Genomic DNA, 27,315 nt, shown 5'->3' on the forward strand with positions numbered 1-27,315 from the left:
CGGGATATCAAAATTATCAGCTAGATTCAAAACTTTTGTGGCCCATATAAGTTTTCAAAAGTAAGCGTTCAATCCCCACTGTTTCCTATGGTAGGGGTTCACTTGATCTTTGAAACTGACTCATTTTTGGGCTACCCTAAAATGAGCTCGCAAAATGGATGGACGGCATGGATAAAACACATACATTATGGTGGGCCCTACAGAGCTTTGACAACAGCTAGCTGGCTGATGTTGGGGTCACCAGCCAAACCGCGTTCCTTTCTGCAGCATAGGGCGGCCCGGTTATGAATTGATCAGGGCCATCCATAAAGGTTCCTTACCGTATGGATTAGAATACACCTAGATTGGATCATTCAAGCCATCTGATATTAGCATGGTAATCAGCTGATAAGGTTGTCTGATCGGCATGATTTTCAAAGTATTTGATATCTATACCAGGGGCCACTAGATGGATGGTCCCGATTGATACATCACCCTGCAGCCACGTGCGCTGGATAGATTGCTCCACCGTATTCCTCTTCTTCCAGCTCTTACCAGATGATCTTAGCCGTCTGATTTCGCCCATCCGATTGGTCAGTTCTCCAGCTATTCCTAGAAGTGTCAATTTTGATGGTTGCAAATTAGATTAAAGAGGATATGTATTACAATACGTACTCTTCTTTACGAATCCACCGCATCCTTGAGTGGTAGAGAAAGTCCGGCATCTAGTCGAGTCAGACCGAATTGGATCCAACTCGACTTGATTCGATTTTTTTAGAACCTAATCTAAACTTGATCTGATTCGGGACTGAGTCCAGCAGGGCTGACTTGATCTGATTCGAATTATTTCTGACTTGACCCAAACCGAGTCAGACTCGGTTTGGAAAATGGAATCGAGTCAGATCGAGTCGAGTCTAAGGAGAGCGAGGGAGAGAAAGGAGGAGAGAAAAAGGAGATGTAGGAAACGGGATAGAAAGGAGGGGAGGGAAATCGGCCGAAAAAGAGAGAGAGAAAAACGAGAAGAGATGGGTGAGTGCAGCGCCTCCTTCGGGTAGAGAAAAAGGGATTAGGTTCGTTCGGATTTCGAGCCGGATTGGTCCGGATTGACTACGATCCGAACTCGATCCTATGTACGATTGGATCTAAGTAGTCCTACTTGATCCGCACCGATTCAGGCCTTCGATTTGGTTCAGATCGAGTCAGATCCACTGGATAGCTCTAGTCCTAGATTTCTTTATCTTGAACATTTATAAGAGTAAAAGATTCCTACCAGAAAAGCAAACAGACAAACAGAGCCACCGCCTTCTTATGTCCATATGCCTAGGGCCTATTTCTACATTAAGCATAACATAGCTTTTTTATTATTCCTTGTTTGCAGCAGGTTAAGAAAAGACTTCTAATTTGAAAGGGTGACATTGACATCACGCAACCATCAGATCTTAAAAATCATTGTTTTTCTTTATTTTAGTAATTCGAAACTTAATAAAATTTAAATGAAATTCTAATTAAGGTCAAATTATTTTTTGAATTTTTTGAAAAATTCACAATTCACCATATTTGGAAAAATCTCAACAATATGGACGGTCCAGATTACTGACTCCGGGCCCACTTTTACTGCCTGATGGATACAGATACCCTGAGCCATGACACTGATAGTGATAGTTAACTGTGACGACGGTACATTTCAACGGGCAGAAGTAGCCTCCAACAGTAGTACATGACTCATCGTTCTTAAGTATGACACGTACGGCTATCCATACCGTCCAAATTATGGGGCCCACCGTGGATGAAGAATATCTCTGAAATAAGAAAGATTAAGCAAATCTAACCATCCAATTGGTGGTTCTCAAATGGATGGTTAGAATAAAATAGTGGGTTTTCTAAATTAAGCTCCAAAAAATCAGAAGGCGACCGTCATCTGCATGCAGCTTCAAAATCAGTTGATCCAGACCGTTACTAGTCTCACAGATCCCATCATGATATACCGTGCCCCATGAAGACCGTTAAGGAAGAAAGCAACGGTACACGTTCAACATGAAAGGCCAAACATTGGATGGCTGTGATCTTCTAACAGAGATTTTTTTAAAACGATGCATCGGAGGTGGGGTCATCAGATCATCGGTCTGGATAACTAAAGCTGGGACCCACTCGTACATTTCCTCGCTCGAGGACCATCCTTCTTTTATTCGTCGCCATCCATCCGTACATTTTCTCTAAACTCCACCTAACCTCTGCACATCCCTCGTACGCATCCATCCACCCATCACATTATGACACGTGGCGACACGCAATCATTGGAAACGACGCGCAAATACGACAGGTGTACTCCTTTGGAGAGGCCACGCCACCCGCCTAACGTCGCCTCGAACACGGACATGCTTGGTCGATTCGCGCGTGTACATTTCGCAGATGAGATTCGCCGGCACACGAGCCATTGTACACTTTGTATTCCAGATCGGCTCGCTTATCAGGTGGCGAAAATCGTTGGAATTTTTTGAAAAAAATGCAATATGTTAAGCCTCTTTTGGAGCTTCACTCTTTAGGATGAATTTGGACCGTTGTTTATCATTTTTAAATGTCTATTCTTCTTATGCACGTGTAGCCCATAAAATGAATCTATCTCACTATATTTTGAGTCAGATCATGTTTTTGGTGTTGTTTATGATAAATGGTCTAGATATCTGAAGCATATTCCGTGAATACCACTGAAATATTTACACTCGCGAATAGTCCTTGTAATCAGTAAACAAGCAATTGTATGATACGCGACTCGAGGTTTTACACAATACACGCGCGTGTCAAATTCTGATAAGTGAAACATAGTTTTTGATAATCAAGTCCGTTTTTCTATTGCATATTTCCATTTATTTACAAAAAATACAAGATATTTTTGAAATATAAATGCTTAAATTTACAAGTTGGGCCTAAAATAAATACGATCGGGTAAAGGAAAGGAAACTAATCAGATTCAACTAATAAAACCTCAATATTATCCGTAATAATTCTAGATATGGTATATATACAGTCATTAAAAACAGATCAATGGTCTGGATTACCATCCTACGGGACCCGCTTCTCAGAACTGAAAACCCGCGTATAGTATGAAAACACGCGCTCGCGTATCCTATCGTTCCTCGTCGTCAACTAAACCAACGTGGCCTCTCTCCTTCCAGAAGCTTCCCGGGAACTCCTGGCCAGGAATCGCCCAAGCCGCCTACCGGTCCACTTATTGCCACGTGTTTAAGACCGACCACGTAAGCATCCTACGTGGCATCACCCTTCTTTTGAAAATGATACGCCCCTCCCTCACCCCCAACTGAGGTCAGTGTTAGGGCTCTCTTTCTCGCTCAAAAACTCAGAAAACAGGACTCGACATTTCACATATTTTCATTTTTGCCCTTCCGTTTTTCAGAACCGGTCATGACTGACGGAGGAGAAGGAGATGGAGACGAGAAAATGGACGAGAAAACGAACGAGAAAATGGTTTTCATGTGGGGATATCTCCCCGGGGCCACGCCGCAGCGGTCGCCGCTCCTCCTACCATCTGTCGTGCAGGTCCCACCTTCCGCCAACGGAGATCCTTGGAAGGACGTCTGCGGTGGGGGATGCGGTTTCGCCATGGCTATTTCGGGTAATATCTAGAAAAATCTTCATTGAAGGGTTTTCCGTAATTTTATTGAACTGAAGGGGTTAGTCTTTTCAGTTTGGAGCTGTTCCTTGATTCTTCTTTACTTCTTTTTTCGTGATTTCTTCCTATATTTTTTGATTTTTTATTCACATTTTCAAGCATTCCGTTTCCATACACGTGGCATATATGTAAAGATCTGGACCGATCATCCGCTGGGCCAATCCATTGGTTGGGCATGGGATTCCCAACAACCACTGAAGTTGGATGATCATAGCTGCTGATTGGAGTTGTTTGTATGGTTGCAAATTGAGTTTGAAGAAAAACAAGTTTAATCAGTGATCATCATTCAATAGGAAGAAGTCCTGAAATCGGTGGATGAGATTGGCCGATTGCTGTTTTATCTTGGATTATGGTCCATCCATGGTAACACCTGAAAGATGGACGGTTGGGGATCTTGTATTTTAACTCTGTTTTCTAACACTCTGGACAAAGGTCTGTACAGTACTCTTTGTGCTTTCAGTTTGTACAATCGGTGCCAATCGTTCTGCGATCCTAACCATTGGTTTTACGGGACAGACCAAAAGAATCATAGCTATTCAATGGGTGGTCAGCAAATAGACAGTTAAGAAAGAAAATACAGCAATGATTCACACTCAACCAAGAAATGATCAAATATTCTATAATGTCCAATTTGGGACCTTTTGATGCGCGGGCCATCAATGGTTGGGCACATTGTATCAACGGTTCGGATTCTGGGACCATCGAGTTTGAGATTTTCTTGGAGTTTGACGCGGTCCGGCTACGCCTCTCACAGCAGATGAGACAAATCTGATTCATTTAACTGAGTCAATTTCAGAACTTGCACAAAATGGAAACTGGAATGGTTCTGTATGAACATTCAGCCAGAGCATTCAAGAATACCTTGACTACTCTCCAGCATTTTCTAGTCATAGAATCTCTTGCTGCATTTTGGAAGTGAAACTTGCAAAGAAGGGCTGAGAGAACAGGCTCTTCTCTAAATCCATTGAAGGAAGCAAGGAGGGATATACACAAATACAACTACAAAAGCAATGATTAAACTACCCTTATATGCAATCTTATGAAAACAGAGAGTTCTGTTTTTCTAAACTACACAATAATGCATGCTTATCACAGCTAAGTTGTTGTAACTAGTAACTTTTTACATTGCATAAGAGTATACCAATATATAAACCTTCCAAGTCATGGCCCCAATGGTTTTTGGAGCCTCTCTGATTTCACTGTTGAATAATAATTTTCTTTTTAACTGTCCACTTGTGGGCATCAATTGAATGGTTGGGATCAGCTGAGTAGTTTGATTTTTGGCTATGCTCCATTTTCAGTGGGGGTCAACAATTTGGATTGTCTGGATTGGTGTTTATGTATGTGTACTGTGGATGAGTTGTGCTCGAATCGACTGGACCAATATCTTTTATTTTTTTAATTTTAATTTGGGATTAGATCCCCTGATAAATCTCATTTTTGCAATGTTTGTTCTATCAGAATCAGGGAAACTGATCACATGGGGTTCAACGGATGATCTTGGCCAAAGCTATGTGACTTCTGGCAAACATGAGGTAGTGAGGTTCTCTCTCACTGCTTCTCGTATTGAATTGAGCACTTCTTTTCTTCTTGTGGATTAATCTGCTGTCTCCTTCTGTTTGAATTGTTCAGGAAACTCCAGAGCCCTTTCCTCTCCCAACTGAAGCTTCCATAGTGAAGGCCGCAGCAGGGTGGGCCCACTGTGTCGCGGTTACAAGTACTATTTTTCTTCCTTTTGATTGCTTTTGGTAATGAGGAATTATTTAATAGTGTCCTGATGCGCGTAATTAGTACAGATGGGCCCATGGTTCAGTCATCCAGAGCTTTGATCTGAAGTGGCCTGCCGTGGACGTGGGATACCCAAAAGATTTCTATAGTGGAGGATCCTAACCCTTCAATCAGTAGACTACAGCAAGATGGTTAAGTAAAAGAAGAAGAAGAAGAAGAAAATGCCACGTATTTACCATCTTCTAATGCGAAGATCTTGGGCGCCCCCTAGCAATGGGTCTGGAACCCTGAACCATGGGCCGAATTGTACAGATTAGGGAAATTAGGACACCGCACTTCTCCTGATGCATCGGGGCCTAATAATTCCACCTTTGTGATATATAAACTTTCCCTGAAAAAGAGAGGCCCCAGGGCAACAACTCACCAACCAACACAAACTGGTAATGAATTTCCATTGTATGTGTCAGAGCAGGTAATTTTCAAATGAAGAGTGTGGTGTATGTGTTCTAAATTATAAAACAAAACAAAACAACCTTTGAATGTCTCTGTTGCTATGGTGTTGAAAAAAAGGCCTCTTTTGCTATCTGAATATTCCTGTAGTTACATAAAGTAATTTACTTGATGTCTCTCAAAACACAGGCAATGGAGAAGTTTACACATGGGGTTGGAAAGAGTGTGTGCCCTCTGGGAAGGTCATCAGTGATCAGCCAGCAACAGGAAGCCTGGATAAAGATATAGTTAAGAGACAGAGTACGTCGTTGAGTGATCAAGGTGATTCAGATCAGGGACAACATTTAGAAGCTGCTCTTAATTTGTTGCAGACTAATTTAATAAAGGAGATTTATGTTACAGTGAGCCCCAAGTCTCAGCTTTCGAGATCAACAAGCGGAATAGCATCTAGTTTCGACAATAGAGGTGGTGAGGAAAGCACAAAGCGTAGAAGACTATCGTCATCTAAGCATGCTCCTGAAAGTTCAACATCTGGCGATGAAACTCTTTCAGCACTGCCTTGTCTAGTAACATTGAGTCCTGGCGTGAGGATTGCAACAGTAGCTGCAGGCGGACGGCATACCTTAGCATTGTCAGGTAAATCCAGATTTTTCTCAATTACTGCTGGCCAAAGGCATGGTTATATTCATGTGTTCTTTTTCACTACCCATTTGCTTTTTTATGCTGTTGATAAAATTATGGGCAATCTACTGTATGAAGGATGTACCATTCAATGCTCGATTGAAAGAAACATGTTTTGTGTGGACCCATTAGTGGCATGGTGGGCCCATATTTCAGTAGGCTAATCTGTTAATCTGGTGGTCCCATCATGAGGTTGACCACACCCCAATATCTCACCCATAAGATGATTCTGGCAGATGAAATGGATGAAAATGCACAATTACAACAAAAGATCTAGGTATAATGGGAGCCTAGTCTAACAGTTAGGATCACCTGATGGGGGAGATTTTTGTGTCATCTCTGATTGTGAAGCCCATCATATGAACAATATGGAAAATTAATTGTTGGGCTGTGCATGTACAGTTTGTTGCGTGGAGCAAATGCTTGATAGAACATTGTATATTGCATCTTATATGGAGAGATTGAAGAAGCTGATGTATTCTGTTCTTTCCAAAGTTCTTAGAGGTCAAGTGTGGGTCCCATGTTTCATTAGCCTAAGCTGTTAATCTGGCGGTCCCATTGTGTACATATGAAGGGGCTTGACTATGCCCCATTGTCTCCCCTATCAGATGATCCTGACCATTGATGAAATGGTCGAAAATTCAGTCACCACAAATTGTGTTCATTTGAAGGGGGGCATTTTAACAACTAAAAACATCTGATGGGGGGAATTTTTTGGTCTACATGCCACGAAGGGGCCATCGTATGAACAACTTGGATCACTAAAAGGTGGGCTCTGCATGTATCCAAGAAAATGCTCGATAGGACACAATATATTGCCTCTTTTATGGAGAGAGCAAAAACACTGATGCATTCTATTTTTCCCAAAGTTTCAGATGTAGGTCAGGTGTGGGGTTGGGGCTATGGAGGGGAAGGACAACTAGGTTTGGGTTCTCGAATCCGCATGGTGTCCTCTCCTCATCCAGTGCCTTGCATTGAGATTTCTGCTTACGGTAAAGACAGATCTCTAGCAAATCCTAGAGGAGCCATGGGTTCAGAGGGACCAACTTACAAAATTCCTGGAAGTTATGTGAAGGCCATTGCCTGTGGAGGTCGACATAGTGCAGTAATCACAGGTTAGCATTTGATGGATTTTATGGTTTGCACATTATTCGATATTGGTAAAAAGTATTTTGATTCTTCGACAATGTGTCTGCTGTAGAACATAAAATGTTTTTGTTTATGTTTCAAGCTAGATTGGTTATTCATGCAGTTGCATGATCTGTTTTCATTTTCTTGCATGGAATAATTTGGTCTTTATTTTTAGTTTCCTATTTCAAGGAATCATACTTTTGTTACAATGAGAAAAAGTAGGCATTTGTGTGGTTTATCAGTTTTTACCATTAAACATACTGAATATGAGCATTCTATGAAACTTTACTGACTTTGGAGTTTAGACCCTCTTGCGTAAGAAGCAAATTTTGAGCAGAGACAACAAAACCATTGGCATGTAGTTATGCATGGCTGTTTTCAACATTTTGTGGTTTGTAAATGTCATTCTGCAGTCTTATTAAGTTCTGCAGTTCTTTTGCTTTGGCCATGCTAAATGCTGCAAAACCTTCATGCAAGAGAAATACATTCCATGTTATTTTATATTTTGGATTAGATGTTCTGACAAATCATTCCTTGGTTTGCTAAGTCTCTTCATTTAATTGAGTCAAGGGCTCAATGCAGATGTCGTATAAGTTATGTGGATGATATTTTCTTCCTGATATGTTTTTGAGGTAAAATTTTATGATATAACAGATGCAGGAGCTGTGCTTACTTTTGGTTGGGGACTTTATGGACAGGTGAGTTTCTCTACGTGATTCCATTACATGTTCTTGCAATTTGTTGCATGACCTGTTTATGAATTCCCACTGGCAAGATTTTTTATTTTTTGGTATTTTTACTGCCTTGTGAATACTATTGTATGGACCAAACCTTCTCTTGATTTGGAAGGCAAATTTAGTTATACCTCTTGGCCATGTTGGCATGGTGCCCCTTCCACCCCTTCCAATCTCACTCCCCTTTCAACAAATGACAAATTTATGAATAATGAAAAGAAAGGTGTACCTGTAGTAGTCCATTCAAAAGAAGAAGAAGAAGAAGAAGAAACGAAAAGAAAAAAAGAAAGAAAGAAAAGGTACAAATGTAATAGGCACTTGGTCCAAGTGGTATTTCAGAAGGAGATGGACTGGTAAAAGCCTTCTTGCTTCTGAAAGGAGTCATTGGCAGTAGTTAACGTGTCTCAGCGATTTCTCTCTGTTTTTTGTTTGTTTGTTTTTTTTTTTCTTTTTCTTTTTCTTTTTGGCATTGCCAAAGATGGAAGTGTCTGTTTCCTTCTATTTATATACTAGTCTAATGATTCATGAGTCAGTTTTGGAGCAAGTTACAGAGGTGCAAACATCCTTCAAGTTCATAAACATGGGGTTTGGTTGGGTTAGTTTCGTTTTCTTTTATGTTCTTTCTAGTTATTTCTGCACATAAATCTGGTTTAAGAAAGTCTGACATCTAATGTATTGTTAGGGCCAATTTAGATAAGAAAATTCTATGGTAAAAGAAATCAATTCTGCATGATTACCTACATGATTACAATTTCTTTTTCAATCGTGGAGATGTCTTGGATTCCCTTTTCCTGGAATCTAGGGTATCGCTTGCCTTCCAAAACGAAGGAGAATTGTAATCATATTACTTGTGATTTGATTAGAAATCTTTTTATCCAAACTGGTTACTCATTTGCATAATGTTAAGCCACAAGAGGCTACATTGTGGAAACAATAACTAGTTTATTTCTCTGAGAATAACATGAAGATATAGAAGAGATGGAAGATTTGTAGAGAGATATGGAGAGGTCTTAACAGATTCATATCTTAACAAAATAGGAAATATCCTTAATCTAATAAGATTACTGTAATATACTCTAACATTCCCCTTAAACTCAAGATGTGCTGAACGGAGTAACTTGAGTCTGTAACGTATAGTCAGCATCTATTCAAAAGCAAAAGCTAACAATATCAAGGCGACAGAGTGACGAGTAGCATGAGGTGACGAAGTGACGAGTAGCATGAGGCGACGAAGTGATAAGTGGCGACTAAATGACGAGTAGCATGATGCAAGGAAACACTTTGATTACTTCTAGAATGTAAACCATTGTCCATCGATACTTTCAATAATTGAATAATTGACAAATGATCTAATGGCACTTCCGATGGAAAGGATTTTACCATTTTCTCTATTGTTGGATACACGCTTCCAGTGGCTGGGAGTTCAGCTATTATTACTCTTCCGGTGGCTCAAAATGTTCCGATGGCAAAGAGAAAACAAATTTGACTGCAAGGCCGCCTAAGGTAATGTGGTCTGGTCCATACACCTGACACAAATGAGTCCTGTCCAAAATGCCTGGCATAAAAACAAGACCGGTCCAAAACAACCGTTAGAAACAATAAACGCATCATGTCAAAAGGCCTTGTATGGAGAAGACACGTCGTTGAAGGTGATGCAACAAAGAAGACGTACGGAGAAGGCCATTAGAAGTGCAGAAATCAGGCACATCCAAGAGCACCCAATGCAAAGGAAACTCAAAGAAAAGTATGGGTGGCAATGGGCAAGCATGGAAGTGCAGTGCACTCGCAAAGCACTGAAAGCAAAGCAAGAAGAAAAAAAGGAAAAAGAGAGCTGAGTGCCCTTTCTTCTCCCTCTCTCTGGTTGAATTTGGTGTGAGATTGGAGTATGGAGTTAAATGGTCACAAATGGCAGTTGGAGAAGATGGGAATGATGGCTTGATTCAGGGATGGTTCTTGGATATCCCGATGTCCGTTATAGTTTTGGGGATCGAATCGGCAACTGGTTGGTGTTGTACCGAGTCAAGCAACGAGTTGAATCACCGAGGGTTTCAGGATGGGGATGACGGTGCCGTTGTTCGTTGAGATCTGGTGGTGTACAAGTTGCAGTGACAACAGGATCAACTGAAAACAATGGTGCTAGGGTTGCAGTGACGGGTTTTGACGGGCAGCTTCTTGTAAATCAGGCAGCAGTGGTGATGCGGTGGCCACAGAATGAACGGAAATTGCGTTGGATCTGTTGGTGAATGGTGGAGATGATGCAGTAGGGGGTAGACGCACCGGATCTATTAGGTTTCTATAGGCTTAGAGAACATTGGACGTGAAGATCCGGCCAACGGTGGCAGATCAGAGAAGACAGTGCTTTGGAGATGGGTTTGGACGGCGTTGTAAACGGGGAAGAAGAAAATTTTGGGGTGACATTTAACGGTGCTGCTGGAGGCGTGGCTCCGGGTTGTAGAGATGGCGAGATCCAGGTGAGTGGTGGGCAGTGTTGCTACATTCAATGATGAAGACGACAATAGGTTGTTGGGAGTTGTTGAAACTTGACGGGTTTGGGATTCAAGCATGCAGGTTACAGTAGGGCATATGCTCAGATCCAGCGACAATGGAGAATCGTGGGCCCTTGTGGCTGAACAATGTGGGATGGGAAGTTGCCCTTGAGTGGCAAGATGGCTGGAGAAGAAAAGGCGAAGAAAGAGATGGGGTTTAGTGACTGCAGCTATGTGATTGCCGCAACAATGAGAAGGGAGAGAGAGATGGGGGTTACGGTTTAACTCTAGCTCTGATACCATGTTAAACCACAAGAGGCTACATTGTGGAAACAGTAACTTGTTTATTTTTCTGAGAATAGTGTAAATATATAGAAGAGAATCTCTAAAATACACACACACACACACACACACAGAGAAGAGATGGGAGATCTCTAGAGATATTAACCGATACACATCTCAATAAGATAAGAAATATCCTAATCTAATAAGATTACCATAATCTACCCTAACAGTTAAGATAATTACACAGTAAAATAAATCAAATCTGCAATGATTACAATTTCCTTTTCCACCATCTAGGAAATGTCCTGAATTCCCTTTTCCTGGAATCCAGCATATTTATTGTAATCCGAATGAAGGAGAGTTGTGATCATATCACTTGTGATTTGATATATCTTATCCAAACTAACCCTTTTAAGCAAATCGATGCCACATATCGAATTAACTATCAATAAACATGACAGTATCACTTCTATTTATGATGCATGTAGCAGACAATCCTCCTGTCAGTTGTCAATGCCCTCTTGAGGAGATTTTCTCGTGACCCTCCATTTCTGTTACCATGCCCGAAAGGAATGTTGGCAGCCCTCTGCCATCACACGATGCCGATGGTTTAAAACCCAAATTCGATAGGATGGTCAAACTGGTTTGAACTGGAACTGCACTGTTAAACAAACTAAACAAAGAGAAAACATGAGATTTACATTAGAGGAAGGGCTGGGGCAGTGTACAAAATTATATCCCAAGGGCATAAGGTGCTACATTGCTTAAACACTCTCCACACCTAGACTAGATGACATGAGCCTCTTTAGATAGATAGGAATGACAACCCACCTTAACACACATATCTGCTGTGGGACACAACTCTGAAAGACGAGTACAATACCTTTAGATGGCACAATAAATGTTGTGTTTGTATTCTGAACATGGATAAAAGAATAGGTTAGGTGAGTCATTAAAAGCCCAGGTCACTGGTTGTCAATTTTTTTTCTTGATAAAATGTTTGGTATAGCTAAGACTATTTTAGTACGTGAATTTTTGTGTCGGGTCAAGAACACACTAAAATAAACGAAAACCAAGACAATGGCATTGACTGAAATTAGTCTTAGTCTTATGTGATCGCTACTGATCTCTCAACAAACGGGCCAAGTATGTGTTGTTTGTAACCTCTCATATATAAGAATGCGTGAGATCACACACTACTATGATGTAGCAAGCTGGGTACACATAGTAACTTGATTTAGCATGTAGAATGCAAAAATGCAAAATAAAGTGGTACTATTTAGTAAAAGCGAAATCAAAGAAATAAATTGAGGGCGGATATTGTGATCAAATATGCATAGAAAAGGTGTTTTTCTAATAAAACATCAAATACTTCTCAAGAAAAAAGGGGGATCTCTTGTGTCTCACCAGACTCCCCTTTCAACATCCTTGAGCTAAAATGGTTTGAAGGCTTAATTTGGAAAAATTATGATGCATGATTCTATGTGAGTGTAACTTGAAAATTCAGGGCATGGAAAAAAAGGAGGAAATGATGTTTTCTGAAAAACATCGTTTTCATGAAACTGTGGGAAGGACAAGATTTTTCCCTGATTGTTCTCCAACAAGTTTTCTTGAAAAAAAAATAAAATTCTCCATTTCCATGCCAATTGTTTGGAAAGAAAAAAAAAAAAACTTGTATGCCACCATCTTCTTCTAGTGCCACCACCCATCTTCTAGTGTTCCACATGTTCCACATGTGCCAATTTCGATCAGAGGAATAAGCTGTGGTTATAGGATCCAAAGCAGAGGTTTAGCACGGTATACTCAGATTTTCAGTTCTGAGATTTGGGACCTGTGGTTCTGAAATCCAGACCAATTGTTTTGGTGAATGACACCACGATAATGAATAACTCTGAACAACTTGGTCAAATTACCTGGGGTGCATATTGGAACTATAGGATCATCAGCCCGAGGCTCTGCATGTATTCTCAGGTTTTCAGTTCTGAGAAATGGGGCCTTCTGTTACGCAATCCTGACCATTGGTCTATTGTGTGTTGTGTCCCACTGTTGGATGGTCATGCCCCAAAAATATTCCCAGACTGGAAGATCCTGGATGGCAATCTAGGAACCTCGTTCAGTTTAATGTGGACTGTTTGCTGTATTTCTCTACTTAAATGCATTTTTGTATGCCAAAAATCAAATTGATAGGACTGCCCTTTTGGCATGGCCCATCCATGATGGGACACTGCATGCCAATGTTCTGGATCACCAAACAATGGGGTCCATTTAGCAGAAATAAAACCAGGGTATATTGTGAAAAGCCTCGGGCTCTGCACACCATAGCTTGCGGTTGACAAATGACAATCATTTGAATTATTAAAGATTTGAAGTTCGAATGTAGAACCCACACATTCAAAGTGCCTAGCAAAGGATATTCTGGTTACAACATATGGTTTTCTATTATTCTCACTCACATGCTTCAAACATCCTCTCGTCTTTATTTTCCAAATGTAGCCATCGATAGAGTTGTCTCAAGCTCTCCTTTCAAACTATTAACTATCTCCAGGATCGATATGTAGGATTCGTAGAAAAAGGTGGAGAAAAGCACAGTAAAATGTTCAAGATGAGGCCCACTATAACAGGCGACATTGCTTTTCTGCTTTCAGTTGCAACCTGTTCTGTTACCTTCTCCATCCATGGGTAGGATATAAGAGTTTGTTTTCTCACAGTGTTCTCTTGGTCCAGTGTGGGCAGGGAAGTACAGATGATGAGCTGAGTCCCATTTGTGTATCGTCTCTCTGGGGTATTCCCATACAAGCAATCGCCGCAGGACTGTGGCATACTGTTTGCGTTTCTGTGGATGGAGATGTGTATGCATTTGGCGGGAATCAGTTTGGGCAGCTGGGCACTGGTGCAGATCAAGCTGAGGTACATTCTAAGATCATTGAATTGGTACACTTTTATTCTTGTCTAGGCTATAGTGACGAATCTTGTTCACAGCAATTTCTCAGGAAATTTTCAAATTTTGGGGTTTTTTTGGGGATAATTGGGAAAATCTTGCCAAAAATTAAAATATTATTTAAAATTAATAAATAAATTTAAAATTTAAATATATAACACATCACAAATTCCTTAAGATTTTTACCGTTAATATTGCGATATTATCACAGTAAAAATGCAACATTTTAAAATCTGTCAATATTTTGCATATCTCAGGATAATATTGTTTAATGTATTTTTCACAAAATTTTCAAAGTCCCAGCGATATTTTTCACTCTGGTCTGTGCTAGACTTTTGTTGAATGTCTGTTCTTTCACTTAATTTCTCAGTGACATGCTCTTCGTGCACATAATATGAACATGCACGTGACAGAAACCAATCATTAGGCCATACCTTGGACATGCAACACCAATCTGAGAATCTGGTAACATTCTAGTGGAGAATTTTGGAGACAGAAAACGGTTGGTTACAAAAGAAAATGGTTATAAAAGAAGAGCTCCCTGGACTGTCCTTTTTTCCCCCCTAAAAAAGGCTCCAATCTAAGGGTGGATTGTCCAATTGGTGTGAACCTTTTGATATGGTCCATCTACCTGAATAGGCTTGGATCTCATACACATACAATGAGATCATAAAGCATTGTCACTAATAACATGAGTAAAAGAAACGGACTACATTCTAGGTTTTATCCTCTTCTATGCCAACTAAAGCGTGTTGGCTCTTTTATTCATTAAAAAGTGGAATCGATATCTACACCCACCTTGATTGATTTGTATGCACTTGTTTTTCTAATTCGATAATTGAACATGGTATACTTCGTGCCATTTTCAATTACCAAAATGGAAAAATAGGTGTATGCGAATAAAAAAAGGGTGGGTATAAATATGAGAATTCTAAAAATAATATAAATATGCTCATTTTAATCCAAAATTTATGGGATTAAATCCATAGCTTTCCATTGAATCTTGTTTGTAGACTCTCCCAAGACTCTTGGATGCTCCGAGTTTGGAAAGCAAGCACATTAAACAAGTTTCCTGCGGGGCTCGTCATAGTGCTGTAATCACAGGTATGCCTCTGAACGATGTAAATGATTTACGAGGAATTATGTAATACAAGGGAGGCCGTGCTTGGGTGATCCAGACCATTGATCTAATAGAGCATGACCCAAAAAATCTCTTTGGTGGGACTATCCTAAATCTTTGAGCATTGTGCTGCAAAATGGACTGTGGAGACTAAAATAAGAGAGGTCTACATTAAACAAAAAAGGCCAAAGATTGGTTGGCTAGGATCTGCCAACATAGCAGAGTTTTGGGTATGATCCATCCACAGTGGGACCCTCGAACAATGGTTTGGATCAAAACAAGTAAGCCTCTAGAACACATTGAGTGCATATAAACACAGGTTCCTTTCCTTGCGAACCAACTGACCTTTTTCACCTTTTCGTCTGTGTGATTCTTAAAGACGACGACGAGGTGTTTTGCTGGGGATGGAACAAATACGGCCAGGTATGTTCTCTTTTCCCATTCATCCATTTACCAGTCAGCCTCTCTGTTCTCAGCAGATGCTAAAGGTTCTTTGAATTGCATGGTACAGCTAGGCTTGGGCGATGTGATTGACCGCGGCATCCCGTCTCAGGTTCTCATTGACAATTGCCTCCCGAAAAGTGTCGTGTGCGGGTGGTGGCACACGCTGGTGCTGGCAGAGTCACCCACTTGAATTTGAATTTTCCATTGAGCAGCAGCAGCACCAGCTTGTACCGCAGTTTTGTCAGGATCGTAGGTTCCCTCTCCTCTCTCTGAGTATGTACGTATCTATATGTATGTACATATGGTCTAAGGTATGCATATAGGCCTATGTATGTATTCATTCTTTTGTGGCCATGATATGGACACAAACCGTCAAATCACCGCCACGAATGCTTAAAATCAGTTCTGAGATGTATTATGAATATTAATTATCTGAATCCTGTTTAATATGATTCAGATCGATGGTGTTTTCACTGTCATCAAAATGCTTTAGAATGTCCAAGTGGTTGTATTGATTGGTGATACATTGCTATCCATGAAGTAAAAAATAGCTAGAAAATGTTGCTAGGGTCCTTGACACTGTTGTTTGAGTGTTTGGATGCTTGCTTAGATTGCAATAATTCAATTCACTATAAACAGAAATGACTCTCTGCTTAAATGATCGAAATGAATGGATTTAAGCTAGACAAGGTTGACCATTTTCCTCTTGGTGGTTTTGAGTTATTGTAATTCGTTTGATTTGCACATCCAAACGCACCCTCTAGTAGCAAATGAGAACTTTCAAATGGTATATCGAATGGCTATGATACAATCTTCATCGTCGGTGATAGTCGACAAAGAGAGAAGAAAGCTAGATAGGAACAAACGGCAGCGATGCAAGAAACATGTCTTGAAAACAATAATGATTTCATGATTGTAAATTCAGAGAGTTTGGGATGCTGTGGAAGTGGTACTGATTGGGCCATGTTACCAATCTCATATCACCTGTAGAACTTGACATTCTCGCGACAGCTAGACTATTGTTTTCAGCCATCTATTTGATGGTGCCGATCGGATGTGTAGGATCATCTGATTGCATGGTATAGATTTTGGGTCACACCACTATCCACCAATGGGTCCACCGATTGCTTGCTATGGATCATTTTACATTTGTACGAGACATCTTCAAAGCTTTTAGAATTTTTATCATTTGAGGACTGGCCCACTTAACCATTTCAACATGACCGTTGGGATTGTGATGTAGAGCAGATCGTTGACAATTTCATGGCCAAGATGGACCTGAGAATGCCCAATCTAAGGCGGAAGTATTCAAACCATCAGAACCTTAATACAGGCATATCTCGCAAATTGAAGTTATTCAACGTAGGTAGGAAGGAGCTACTTCAGCCAACTAACCCTGCTATGCTGGGTTGCGTGAGATTCCATCACATGGATGGTCGAAAATCGATTTTAACTTTGTTTTCACTATTTTATAGTAAGTTTTAGTTTGATTATAACTCTTCTTCCATTGGGCTTTAGGAGTTGTGGCCAACATGAAAAATACTTAGAAAAATTAGTAGAATAGCATGGTTGAGCCAAATAGGACACTAACCATGAGGTCTAGTGGAAATCATGACCATCTATAAACAGTAAGTTTACTATTTATAGTAAGTCACGGTTCTTGGAAGTTTTAGTTGTAGCATGATTCTGAAATTTCTCTCTAGGGTTCATAGCATTATTTAAAGGATTGTAAACTCGTTGTTGAGTATCAAGCAATTTATTCTGAATTTTCTAGAATTATTTCTAGTTTCTTATTTTTCTCGTGGATTTGAGGTCTCTATGAAGAGTCCAGGGAAGCTTAGTTATCCCCCTGAAGAAAAAGGTACTCAACTTCAACACGTCCTTCCTTGCGTCAGATTGGCCCAGTAGTCCAGCCTGTTTTTGGACCAGGTTCGGAGAGCTTGTGGGTGGAACTTGAGCGGGCGCCAGCGACTAGAGGCCTAAGGGACAGAGCCCGGTTGCTGAGCCGAAAACTGGGCTGGACTTGAGCTTGGGTCCATAGCCCATATAGTCATGAGTCTGGCAGTTTATAACCGTGCTTGTGGAAATAAAACGTTGTAATCCACATCCTAATGATGTATCCATATATGATAACTAATCACCACACTATTGAGAGATGTTGAATTCACTATCCCATGGAAATGCGTAGACAACACTTTGGATTTTCACCACAAAAGTCCATATATTCTGTTTGATTCACACCGTCCAATTACTTAGGATAAGGTTTAGAGGACTGATGATGATGAATGGATTTGCTCAAGGAAAATCAATAATTTCGTTGATACAATGAATCCATCATGTCTCTTGTCTTTTAACTGACTGTGACTCTCAATAATGACCTTGATGGGACAACCATAACTGTTCATGCATTGAAAAATAAAATAGAAAAATGGTCTCTGTTGATGGATTGAAAAAAATAATAATAAAGAGAAAAAAAAGTTGGGCCTTAATTGATTATATGGGCAAATGTATGACTTTCATCACATGAAGCACCTTTTTCCCATTTCTTTAGAAGCTACCTCAATGGGGTGATTTTAACAGTTAAATAAATGACCAGTAAAATGGATAGCACGGTCACATATTAATTACCATAGAATGATTTGATTATCGATATAGACAATGGATGATTTGAGACTCTTGATATTCCATCTATTTCGACTCAAATCAAAATATCGTAATCATCTGGTTAATGATTTTGGAAATAATAACATCAAGGACGGTCTCACATCACTCCTGATAAGGTCGGAGGATGGGTGTAATTCATCTCCTACGGTGGGTTCGTCACACACTCTCTCCTACTTTCAGCATGTATGCACATGAAGACAGATGGATTTTCAATTGTCAATTGAGGTAACTCTCAGGTATCGTATCTTATGAAGTCAATAGTCTGCTTAAGTTAGGAAAGTAGGGCTTTTTTACACAAAAGAAAGTTACTCCAATGTTCCCCGAGGCATCTGTACAGTTCACGGTTTAGATTGAATTATTCATAAATTTGGTTAAACCAACACAAGGGTCATCGCCAAACACCCATACTACTTTTCGGATTTCGTCACCACATTGAGGGAATTGATGGGCTGCCTGGCAATACGTCGGGTCTTGTCACCTCATTTTTTAGATGGGCCACGTGACAATACACATTACAAAACCTCGGATCTTGTCACCTCATCGCCTAAATGGGTCCCATCACATGAGATATGACTGTTGGTCTTGACCGGCAACATATCAGCCCAACTTTGATCCCTCTTGAAATATTACTTTGACTTGATAATCTAAACCATCTAATCAAATCTGCAAGAAATGAATCATTCTTATTTATTGTACTAAAAGAGGTTTGATCAATTATCTAAGTATGTGTCATTTGGGGTAAAGGTGTACATGAGTCGATTCGAGTCGCGCTGGGCACAGCTTGACTCGGCTTGGCCACTAGCTGAACTCAACCCAAACTCGGCTCGGCTTGGTCCTCGAGCCTGACTGGCCAACTCAGCTCGGATTGGTTGGCAGCTCGGGCCAGTTTGAGCTCAGTTCGAACTAAGATTGAGCTGAGTTTGCCTGTTTATCATTTTCACAAACACATAGCCTGCACCTTCAAATTCTCACTGTATGTAAAACATCGGTAGTGGTTTTACAGGTATTTCATCAAACACCTTATATGCAACATTAAAATCAAGAAAAAATAGTATTTGTTTGATGAAACATACCGTCATTGCTACCGGCTGACACTTCATTGAGTCATTTCATCAAACACTTGGTGAGCAACGTCAATATGAAAGTATCACCGAACCGGTTCGATATGAATTTGATTCGAGTTGGGTTCGATCTGAGTCGAGTCGAGCTCGAGCAAACTTGAACTCGGTTCGAAATTTTTTCAAGCTCAAAAAATCAGCTCAACTAAGCTCGAACTCAGTTTTGATCAAATCAAGCTCTTTATCGAGTCACGTCGAGTGAGCTAACCGAGCTAACTCGGTTTGTGTATAGCCCTAATTTGAGGGGCCATGAATGATTGCCGGTCCCTCCTAAAAACTCACTTTCATTGAATCATTTTAATGTAAAACAAGTGATAGACAACTTCATAAATGGCCAGGATAAAAAGAAATTAAATTGAAAAGTTTAGTTTAGGGTGCAAATGGCCTAAATGCACACTATAGCTTCTGGATTCTTGGATTTGTGCATAAATATACCATTGGAAAGCTACCAATAAGCCTTATGACGTGTTAGTTGCTTTTGAGAGATTTTTCAAAAAAAAAAAAAAAAAAGAAGTCATTTTCCATGTCAAAATCACATTTTCATTCAAAACTCATTATTTTTAATAAATTTCATTTTTACTATTAGGGTTTTAAGAGTAGTATTATACTCTAAAAATCTTCTTTAAATCATCTATGAGTCATTTATGAATTAGGACAGGATTAGCATCTTTTTTTTTTTTTTACTTTTTAGTAACTTTTACTACCTCGAAAAAGTTTCTTAATTTGAATGTAATTGGAATCTTGTCTCTTTCACTTATAAGAGGTGAAACCCTTGTTGTAGGCCTACCTTGATGTATGTATTCTACAACCATATCATCCATCCATTTTGCCAAATCATTTTAAAGCATGAGCTTAAAAATGAAATAGATCCAAAACTTAGGTGAACCATTGTCACGTCCCAAACCCAAAAATCGGGTTCACAAAATTTTTAATTGCCGAATCCGGTACCGACAGCCTCCGTATTACCTCATTCTCGGCTCCCAGCGTGTATATGTCAGATTCCGATCCTGAGATCTTAAAATGAGGATTTTCTAACGTACATTTAACTCGTAATAAGTATAACCACAAGTTTACTCAAATCACAAAGGCAACATCATCGTCACATATCCACTAATATAAACATTTAAATACAATGCTGATAGGGAAATACATATATCGAAATCACAGCTCCAGAAGACAGCCGCACGCTCCAAGCTCACCACTGCTGTGACCTAATGCCACCTGCACGCATCTATCATGCATAAGCTTATAGAAAGCTTAGAGGGTGGTGAAAGTGTGTGCGCAAGATAAGTGTCAAGCATACAAATACAACGTCATAATCATACAATGTCGGAAATACTGGCAAGATCATGAATCATACGATATCAGAGTAAATGAAAATATACTGGTAAGTCCATGAGTCATACAATATTAGAGTACGGAATACAAATTATAATGATCAAATATCAGATGCCGAGGATGTAATACAATATGCAAATACGAATATCATCAACCTCATCTAAGCCATATAGATGAAGAAACATAGTAACCCAAAATGCTAAATGTTGCTAATGCAATGCAATATGTGGTGCGAATGAAGTGACTAAGCTGGAGTGAAGTCGGGATGATAGTACGTAATTTCGCAGGCTATGGGGTCCATCACAAGGGACTTCTATCCAAACTAGTCTCATACTTAAATTTGGATAGCTAGACTCAATGTGGTAAACCCCTGACCTTAGGCTAGTTGCGCTCCCCAACCGAAATCTTTGTCATTGCGAAGGTACATAATAATTAGTTGCGCAGCATCAGCCCGAGTGGATAGTAAATGAATGAATGAATGAGTATGCAACTCCTGCTCAATAAGTTCACGTATCAGTACTGTACATCTCTGAGATCATCACCGGGGTCTAGTACACTCCAAGCTGGCTACAGCCCTGGCCGGCCGTGCAGCCCAGCGAGTGGAAAAGACATCACTACCCGCCTACCAGTAGTATACCAATGCCTAACCGGTTCATCGATAGCGAACCCATTTGGGAGCTGGTCAAACTCAGTGTAGCTTACAGCCCCCTCACTTGGGCAGATAAGGCCACACCCCCTCCCAACCGACCACAACACAGTAGAAGACGCGGCCTACTAGTATTCGGCACTCGGGCGCTCATGTATCTACTCAGTCTAAACATTGGGGCATCTCCTAGCCACGAAAGTTTAGGGACGTTCACCTATGGACATCCAAAGTGCCCAGATACTCGAACTAAACATTTTCGGTGTCCTATCTAGCCATCCACGATATGCCTGTGGAGGCTACAACCCTGATATCGTTAAGGCGTACAGTAATCACAATACACGATGCAAGATGCATGAGTCATACAATCCAGTCATGCATCATTCCTACGCATACCGTGTGCTCATGTGAGACAATCTCCGCCCATCAGGGAGTCTCATAACAACCTGCCCAATGACATATGCAATGTTCAACCACATCTCATAATAAACATGCAGATGATGCGTATGGGCATGTACATGATGCTATGCTGTCACATACTCATAATCGGTATCGACAACCGGCATCGATAATTGACCTATACAATCGGAATCGGCCTTGACAATCGGAATCGGCCTCGTCAATCGACCTCGACAATCGGTATCAGCCTCGACAATCAGAATCGACATCGATAATCGGAATCGGGCTTGTCAATTGGCCTCGACAATTGAGATCGGCCTCGACAATTGGAATCCGCCTCGACAATCGAAATCGGCTTCGACAGTCGGAATCGGCGTCGACAATCGGGATCGACTTCAACAATCGGAATCCACCTAACAAATGGCCTAAGGGGAGGTCACAATGTAGACATTTAACCATCATCACCCATTTATGTGAACATTTAACCAACATTGCTCCCAAGGAGTGGTCTTCACGGGGCCAAACATATAGTTAGCCCATGGCCTCACACAAAGGGCTAATATACATCACAATGGGCCTCATCATATGGGCCGGAGATACATCACAATGGGCCTCGCCCATAGGCCTCGAATACATCACATTTTGCTTACCAAATGGGCCGAAAATATGTTACAATAGGCCTCATCATATGGGTTAGAGATACATCACAATGGGCCACAACCCATGGGCTGAAAATACATCATAATGGGCCTCACCAAATGAGCCAGAAATACGTCTTATTGGGCCACGTCAATGGGCCGCACCAATGGGCCTCATATACATCAAGTGGGCCACGTCAATGGGCCGCACCAATGGGCCTCATATACATCAAATCGGCCACGTCAATGGGCCCCCTGGATGAGCCATGAATACATTAAGGTAGGCCTCATGGATGGGCCACAAATACATCAAGGTGGGCCACATGGATGGGCCACAAATACATCGAGGTGGGCCTCATGGATGGGCTACAAATATATCACGGTGGGCCCCAATGGATGGCCCACAAATATATCAAGTGGGCCTCATAGTTTAACGCATTGGGCCTCATACAATGGCCTCGTAGTAGGTGGGCCCTGCACAACCAACAGGTGGGCCTGCACCTTCTAAATGGGCTCACCAGATGAATAACATGGATGTGCAACACATCTATCAAGTGGGCCACAAGTCTAATGGACTGGACGACGTGGCTAAAACACATGAATCAAGGTGGACCCGTCAGACAAACGATGTGTAAAAGGGACGGAGTGGGTATATAATACATACACCAAGGTGGGTCCCACCTCATCGGACCTTGCTGCTGTCCAAACAAGTGGACGGTTTGAATATTGCACACGTGAAGTGAGTGGAGTCCACAGAACTCACTGGCGTCTAAGGCAACAGTAACTGCCTGCTGCGTGGGACCCAAACCAGATGGACGGTGTGGAGGGACAGATACATCAGAGGTGGGTCCCACGAACCTGTTGCATCAACACACAACCATACATTTGGTGTGTGTGGAAACCAGCCAATCCGTTTCTCTCGGCAGGTGGGTCCCACATGCGGCCCACCAGATATATATTGAGTGTGTGTATAAACATCAGGCCAGCATCTAACGTCCAAGGCTTGGACAGCCTAGATACCAAAAAAAAGATGCAAGTCGTAGTGATCCCCATCATCCGTTGCTACTGGACGGTGGAGATCAAATACATCAGGGTGGGGTCCACGCATGTGGCCCAGCAGAGATTTGAATCTGCTTCATTTGGGGTGGATGGTGTGAATCAAAACACCCATCATGATCAAGGCCCATAGAACTTGTACTTGTCGGCAGCAGTGGGACCCACTGGCATCAATACAGCAGCTATACTGCTGGGACCCACCGTCCCTCGGATGGTCTGGATAAAACATTACATCACATTGGGGTCCACAGCAGCGTCCAAGCAATCCAGCACCGACCAGATGGTCTAGACGGTGTGGATGAAACAAATACATCATGGGGGTCCCACGCTGGCAAACAAGTGGACGGTGTTGATATAAAGCATACATCAAGGTAGAGGCTAGACGTGGACGATGTGGGTCCAAAATGTACATCAAGGTGTGCCCCACGTCCCACCTGTTGGACGGTGGTGGGGACACAACACATACAGCAATGTGGGACCCACGTCCAGGCGTTGGACCACGTGGCTTAAACACTTACATCAAGGTGGGTCCCACATGGTCTGGACGGGATGGATGAAATACATACATCAGGCCCCACGTAGGTGGGCCATCCCACTTCTCTCTCTCTCTCTCTATATATATATATATATATATTTATTTATTTTTAAAAAAATACAAAGGCCAGCGCCTAGGCCTCAACGTCTAGGCTTGCTAGACAGCAGCCTGTTCGTTGGGCCTAGCCGGTCCTTAAGCCCACAGTTGGGGTGACCCCCCATATGGACGGTGGAGATAAAACCCATAAATCACAGTGAGGTCCACATAGGTGGACTGCACAGTTTTGGATCCGCTGATTTTTGTGTTTCCATTCGTCCAGGCCCGTCCTCAACGGACAGCCAGGTGGGCCACACATAAAAAAGAGCAAGAGAGAGAGAGAGAGGGAGAGAGATCGGTGAGATGGAGGGACCCCGCCACTACGGGCCCCTCTTATACAATGCATACATCAAAATAGGTCCCACATATGTGGGCCCTCAAATCATCAAATCCTAACAAAATCACCCACCTTTGATCTTCTCGGACTCCTCCTTCCACCGATGCTATCTAGAGTTCCAAAGGGTGGATTTCAACGGTTGAAATGGATTTTGGATGGTGGGATTGGTTAGTAGGGAGTGGGCCACACCTAACTTCTCTCATGGAGATTGGGATGTTGGGTTTCATGGGTTGTGTAACACCCTGAAAATCGGGGGTCGTGCATACGCTCGACTCCCGAGTTCCCGGGGTCACTTATATCCAGTTTTCATTAATATACGATTAATCCAGTCTAAATGCGCATTCTGGAACTTCCTGGAACATGAAGCACAACCACACAAGTCTACTGAAATAGAAGAAAATCAATTATACTTATATATACATACCTAAAAGAATACAAACGGGCGCACAAGGTGACGCCCAACAAATTCACAAAAAGAATAATATGTCAAAAAAGAATAAAGCTGAGCCCTCTGCGCGGCGATCCAACGTGCCATCTACAGGTCCGATGAGGACCCGTTCATCAGCTGGAAGAAGAGAACCGGTACTCCTCCTCAAGGCTCGCATCGTCAAGCTTTACGAAGTCTAAATCACCTGCATCTATGAACGGGTCTGGTTGGTGTTTTAAAACACCGTCCCAGAGTGAGAGTGAGTGATCAACTCAGTGGGTGCTATTAGCCTTAAGTTGCAACAAGCATCAATTATAATAAGAATTTAATGAAAAGCAATCAATCATAAACATCTATCTAGTCTTGTTAATGTACATGCATGCAGGATGATATGATGTATGCCCTCACCACAACGCTCCCTCGTGCGACAACATCTAACGATCGCCAATGCCAACACTCCCTCAGTGCGACCTTGACTGCCGAGTCGCCAACCTAGCTAATGCCATGCAATGATGATGTTAACCGGGTTCTTAATTAAGTCCATTCATCCAGCAGATTTGAGAATTTGATACACCCCACGTATCAAATGCCCTGAACTAGTTGCGAGGCTAAGACCCCCCAATGTGTGAGGCCGAGACCCCGCGATCCTTGACCCCGTCGGATTTCCCCCATCCCCGACTTCAAGCACATGAGGGGTGCTGAATGTGGGGTCGCTCGCGGTCACTAAGGGGAGGCGCATCACCCCAGCGTAGGCCAACAGCTAGGACATAGTGTCCCATTCCACCATGCCCGGCTCACGAGACTGTGGATCAATATTCTATCCGATATCGATAAGCTACAACGGTGGTATGGTGTTTCAAATTCCATACATGTATGAGCAAACAAGGTTAACAAACTAGGTGGGTCAGCCAGTGGACTGAACCGCAAGAGCTCAGGCAAGTATGTGGCGGAACGACATTGGGTACAAACGACCCATGTAGCCTAACTACTGCCGCCCACACGTACTCGTCCAAACCTATGGGTTTGGCCTCAAGGTGGTCCTACCAACGGAACCACCTTCGCTCTCCTCATGTTCTTAACCAACCTAGGGGTAGGAATAGTGATTCATAGCATGCCAACTACTAATATAACATTAAACATATTCAACACCATGCTCTCATGTTGTTCAACATACAACTCAAATTTCTCTAGCAAGCAAACTATTAATATCATGAATAAGGTGTATGTGTGTGGTGTGGGTTGGTGAGGAAGTTAAGCACTTCCTACACCTCAAGGAATCAAATACATAGAGCAAATGATTCATATACAATATGAAGCAACACATATAAGAAACGAAATCAACCAAACATGAGCATGTAATCATCCATACACTAATCATGAGAGAGGCAAGATTAACATCAAAGTGGAATAAACATGCCATTCATACAATTCCAACAATATGTCATCCCTAGGTTCCTCTAGATTCTTCCATACAACATACCAAGCAAACAAAATTATTAAACTCCAACTATAATTGGTGTTAGGCCACCTAAGGATAATAGTCCGCACCTTAAGAGGAGATTTCCATTCTTTGAGATCTTAGGGTTTGGGGATTTGGGTAAAACCACCATTTCCTAAATCAAAATCAAGAAGACAACATTAATGCCTATAAATCTACACTAAGTTGCTCTATTGAAGGAAAATATACCATTCTTACCTCCTCTTCTTGGCATGGGTGGGTTTGGTGGAGATTTCCTTGGAGAATGGGTAGAGAGTTTGCAAGTTTGAGCTTCCTTGGGCCCCACCTCCTACCACATACTCTTTTCCTTTCTTCTTCCTCTCTCTTTCTCCTCCTTTCTCCTCTTCCTCTTCTCCCTTTCTCTCTTTTCTCTCTTCTCTCTTTCCTTTCTCTAGGGTAAATTCGTATAGGGAGAGGGGTGCCCCAAATGAGGCCTTTATATAGTCTCAGGTTTGGTGTAAATGGCCCTAAGGGATGGGTTTTCACTATACTAGACCTATGAGAGGGTCTTTCTAGCCTCTAGGGCCCACTACTGGGTGTACAAGTCGATATACACCGTAGGATAGCTAGCCCTAATGATGATCTACGTATGAATATGATCGGCCCGCCATTTGGATGCGCCGATCGACAGATATGATAAGAAGTCTACTCAACGGTCACCGATAGTCGATCAGGGCCGCGGCTATACGGATATGAGAAGGGAAATATCCTAACTACATGGGTAAAGTTTGGTCGCAAACCGACGGTCCGAAATCCTCAACTTTGCATAAGAATGGACGACTCAATTCACTTAAGTTCCAACTCCTTTCTTTAGGGTATTTGCACTTCTCATGCACTCGTGCTTCAGCTCAAGTTGACCGGTTCTAGACCGTACCGAGGTCCGATTCCCGTGATGGACGTCA

The 27,315-nt window shown here is 41.7% G+C and overlaps 1 protein-coding gene across 3 annotated transcripts; it reads left to right on the forward strand.

Moving 5' to 3' along the window:
* Positions 1-3,282: 3,282 nt before the first annotated feature.
* Positions 3,283-16,188, forward strand: LOC131243826 (ultraviolet-B receptor UVR8-like). Of its 3 annotated transcripts, none has more exons than XM_058243420.1 (11): positions 3,283-3,610; positions 5,129-5,202; positions 5,300-5,384; positions 6,035-6,145; positions 6,248-6,481; positions 7,396-7,641; positions 8,312-8,355; positions 13,887-14,069; positions 15,114-15,204; positions 15,600-15,643; positions 15,732-16,188. In XM_058243420.1, exons 1-11 carry the CDS (start codon positions 3,400-3,402, stop codon positions 15,852-15,854), a joined length of 1,446 nt encoding a protein of 481 aa, XP_058099403.1. In that variant the 5' UTR covers positions 3,283-3,399; the 3' UTR covers positions 15,855-16,188. The 3 variants fall into 3 exon arrangements, with proteins under 3 accessions (XP_058099403.1, XP_058099401.1, XP_058099402.1); XM_058243418.1 differs by having other exon boundaries at positions 3,284-3,610; positions 6,035-6,166; XM_058243419.1 differs by having other exon boundaries at positions 3,284-3,610; positions 6,035-6,166; positions 7,402-7,641.
* Positions 16,189-27,315: the final 11,127 nt, after the last annotated feature.

Source organism: Magnolia sinica, chromosome 4, assembly GCF_029962835.1.
Source record: "Magnolia sinica isolate HGM2019 chromosome 4, MsV1, whole genome shotgun sequence".
In the NCBI taxonomy this organism is placed as follows: Eukaryota; Viridiplantae; Streptophyta; class Magnoliopsida; order Magnoliales; family Magnoliaceae; genus Magnolia; species Magnolia sinica.

What these genes read in the sequence shown, in the direction of transcription:
- LOC131243826 (XM_058243418.1), top strand. Translation starts at nt 3,400, where the DNA reads ATGACTGACGGAGGAGAAGGAGATGGAGACGAGAAAATGGACGAGAAA. An exon ending in CCACTGTGTCGCGGTTACAA is followed by an intron (nt 5,385 to 6,034) that starts GTACTATTTTTC and finishes CTCAAAACACAG; the next exon opens with GCAATGGAGAAGTTTACACA. An exon ending in TCATAGTGCTGTAATCACAG is followed by an intron (nt 15,205 to 15,599) that starts GTATGCCTCTGA and finishes TGATTCTTAAAG; the next exon opens with ACGACGACGAGGTGTTTTGC.